At 38.3% G+C, this 2,795-nt stretch overlaps 1 protein-coding gene across 1 annotated transcript in view; it reads right to left on the minus strand.

The window, feature by feature from the left end:
- The window catches only part of PDCL2 (phosducin-like 2), an 8,649-nt gene extending 6,015 nt beyond the window's left edge, over positions 1–2,634 (minus strand). The window contains exon 1 of the mRNA XM_009885033.1: positions 2,614–2,634. Coding sequence (XP_009883335.1) covers positions 2,614–2,634 — 21 coding nt within the window. The remainder of the gene's footprint in view (positions 1–2,613) is intronic.
- Between the last annotated feature and the right edge of the window lie 161 nt (positions 2,635–2,795).

Here is a 2,795-nt window from a genome sequence, read left to right on the forward strand (position 1 = left end):
TTAACATTAATGTGTCAACATGAGCTACTTCATAGACCATGTTAATAACACAGGACTTGCGATAAGTTTAATTAAATGCTTAAGATAAAGGAACTGTAAGCTATTTATAAGACTCCATTTTTACTGAAATTATCACATTAAAAGAATCTGTTTATTGTAACTGGACTGCTGTTGGAATGGTAGAATCACAACATATTAGGAGACCTCAAACGTGGATAAGAAGTAGTAAAGCAGATTTTGAAACAGGTTGTTAATCAAAAAGCGTGGTATCTTTGGCCCTGAAATAACAACTTATTTGAAAACCTCCATAAAGAAATCTCTCTATAAATATGTGTATATTAGAAATATTTAGTGATATTCATAATTCATTAGTAATGCAGCATCAAATGAACAAAAAGTACATTACAAAATTTTTACCTGAGGAAACATCCAGGATTTCCATTGAATTACTACCATGCCCTACACTGGCCTTTCCAGTTGACAGCTGCCTCATTGCTATTATACAAAACTCTCACAGAGATTTAGCATGAGTATAATGAAATAAATTCTAATGAAGATCAAATGCTACACAAGCCTCAAGGAATTTCCTAAAGGTAAAATAATCGCTTTGCATTTTAGATGAAAACATACTTGAGAAATCCACAAAGAGAGTAAGCAGAATCATGCTATTGCTCACAAGGGAGGTAAGTACAGTGGGTTTACAAGAGGACTCTTACCTCTGCCAGTTTCTTCTGGCATGAGTGAGTCAGCAAGAGCTTGGAGGGTTTGGAGTGGAAAGGAAGTGGCAGTAGTTCATGACAGTTCCTCCAATGCTCCTATTACATGGGCTCAGCAGGCTGCAGGTAAAGGTACTGCTACCAATATTTGCTACTAGTGGAGCATTCTGGCTTTGCAAACACCTGGTGCCTTTTTGCTAAGATAAAGAGGAGATTTCATACCTGAATACTTTAATTGATTCCTTCTGCAAAGTTCCTAGATCCAGATTTTGGACCAGAAACGGCAATTCCATTGTAGTTAGTTATAATATTTGGAAAATTATTTTCTGTAACGTTCTACCTCTAAGAACATGATTGTTTCATCACCACATCTTTCAAATATACTAGCAAAATTACTTTAACTTTATCCACATATGAAAACATAAATAAAGAATTAAGGTTAAGTGATGTTTTCTCCTTTTTTTTTTTTTGGGTTGAAAAGTAATTGGTATAATCCATTGGAAAAAATAAAAGAGAAGCTCCATATAAAATCTAATGAATTAGACAGTTGCTAGTGGGTCTGGAATAGGAAAAACCCAAATGAAGATTTTGCTGCAGTGTAATTCCCCAGGGTTTACTTACATAAAATAAATCTTACGGTCAGTCTTGCTGCAAGTTTTTAACCCTTTACCAAAGCAGCATTTTGACTTAGGTACATGTAAGGTATCAAAAATTCCACAGAACTAAGAGGACTACTCCTCCAAGGGAGCCACTGAAGAAACACGAGTGATGCACATGTACTTGGGCCTCCACATAAGTGCTTTAGTGTATGATTTTCTGACTTAAGTCAGGATCAGATTTCCCCACTTCGCAGAACGTAAATCCTTCTCCATAGCAGAAGAATTACGAAGAATCATGAGGCATTAAAAACAATAATAAAAATCGTCATCATAACTGGACAAATAATTTCAAAAGCACACAACAAAAGGGTCTATTGCAACAGAACTGGAATGTAGGTAACTTAGAAGATAAGCACTGGCCAGTTTTTGCCAGGAAAGTTTCTGACATTTTGTGTTTTTCTGTAGATTTAGGTCCTACATAAAATCTTTCCATAGTATTTTACTTAAATGGTGTATTTCATACTATTTCTGTTTAATGTTTGTAACGTTCAGTATGTTTGTGTAACCAATTGTACATTGGACATTTTCTAGATACTGTTACATCTGCAAAATGTAAAAGAAAAAAAAAACATCAAGAATCCTAGATCACAGTAGACATAACAGAAAGAGGTGGCTCTTGTCAATCTAGATTGTCAATCTTGTCAATTCCACTAGTCTCGAGTAAAAGAAGATCAGAAGCTAGCAGACCTTTAACAATTTTTTAACAAATCGAGTTAAATCAATGTTTTAAAAGTTAGTGTTATGGTTGCAGTAACATGCACAGATTAAATAAATGAAAGTGTGTGTCAAAAACTTGAGAAGATATTTGATGGTGAGGGTGCAAAGGAGCCAAGCAATGGCAAAAGTGATCCAACATAAATTGGTATGTATGTAAATTGTATGAAGCTGGACTACTGAGGCAGTATTACCCTACTAGCAGGCCACAATCCCAAGTGAAAATCTTCTCATAACACTTCACTGCTGCCCATGATATATTAATTACCACCAGCTTTGCCAGGGCTGATGAATATATCAAGTTTGGGAACCCAAAGGCTGGGTAACTTCAATCCTTCAGCCCCAGCTGCTGCCCACCTGCAGCCTCCCCCACGTCCTTGGCGTCCCGGCCCCAACTCCCTCCATGGCCCTCCATCTCAGCTGCTGCCCCACCAGCACAGCTCGGGGCTGGGGCCACCCTCTGCACCCACCCACCTGCATGGCTCCCCCCAGGGCACTCTCAGGGAGGCCACTGCTGCCCTCACCGGTTCTAACGGTGGCGGCATGAGGCGGGCAAGCAGCAAGGCAGTGGCAGGCCCTGGCAGTTTGGCCCGTCGGTCTTTGGTTACTGCTGACAAAAGCCATCATTTTAACCCATCTGACAGTTTCAGCAGTAAAAAAAAAAAAAAAAAAAGGCACAAAACAAAAAAAAAAAAAAGGAAAAAAA

This window comes from Charadrius vociferus, unplaced genomic scaffold (assembly GCF_000708025.1).
Source record: "Charadrius vociferus isolate BGI_N301 unplaced genomic scaffold, ASM70802v2 scaffold134, whole genome shotgun sequence".
Classification (NCBI taxonomy): domain Eukaryota; kingdom Metazoa; phylum Chordata; class Aves; order Charadriiformes; family Charadriidae; genus Charadrius; species Charadrius vociferus.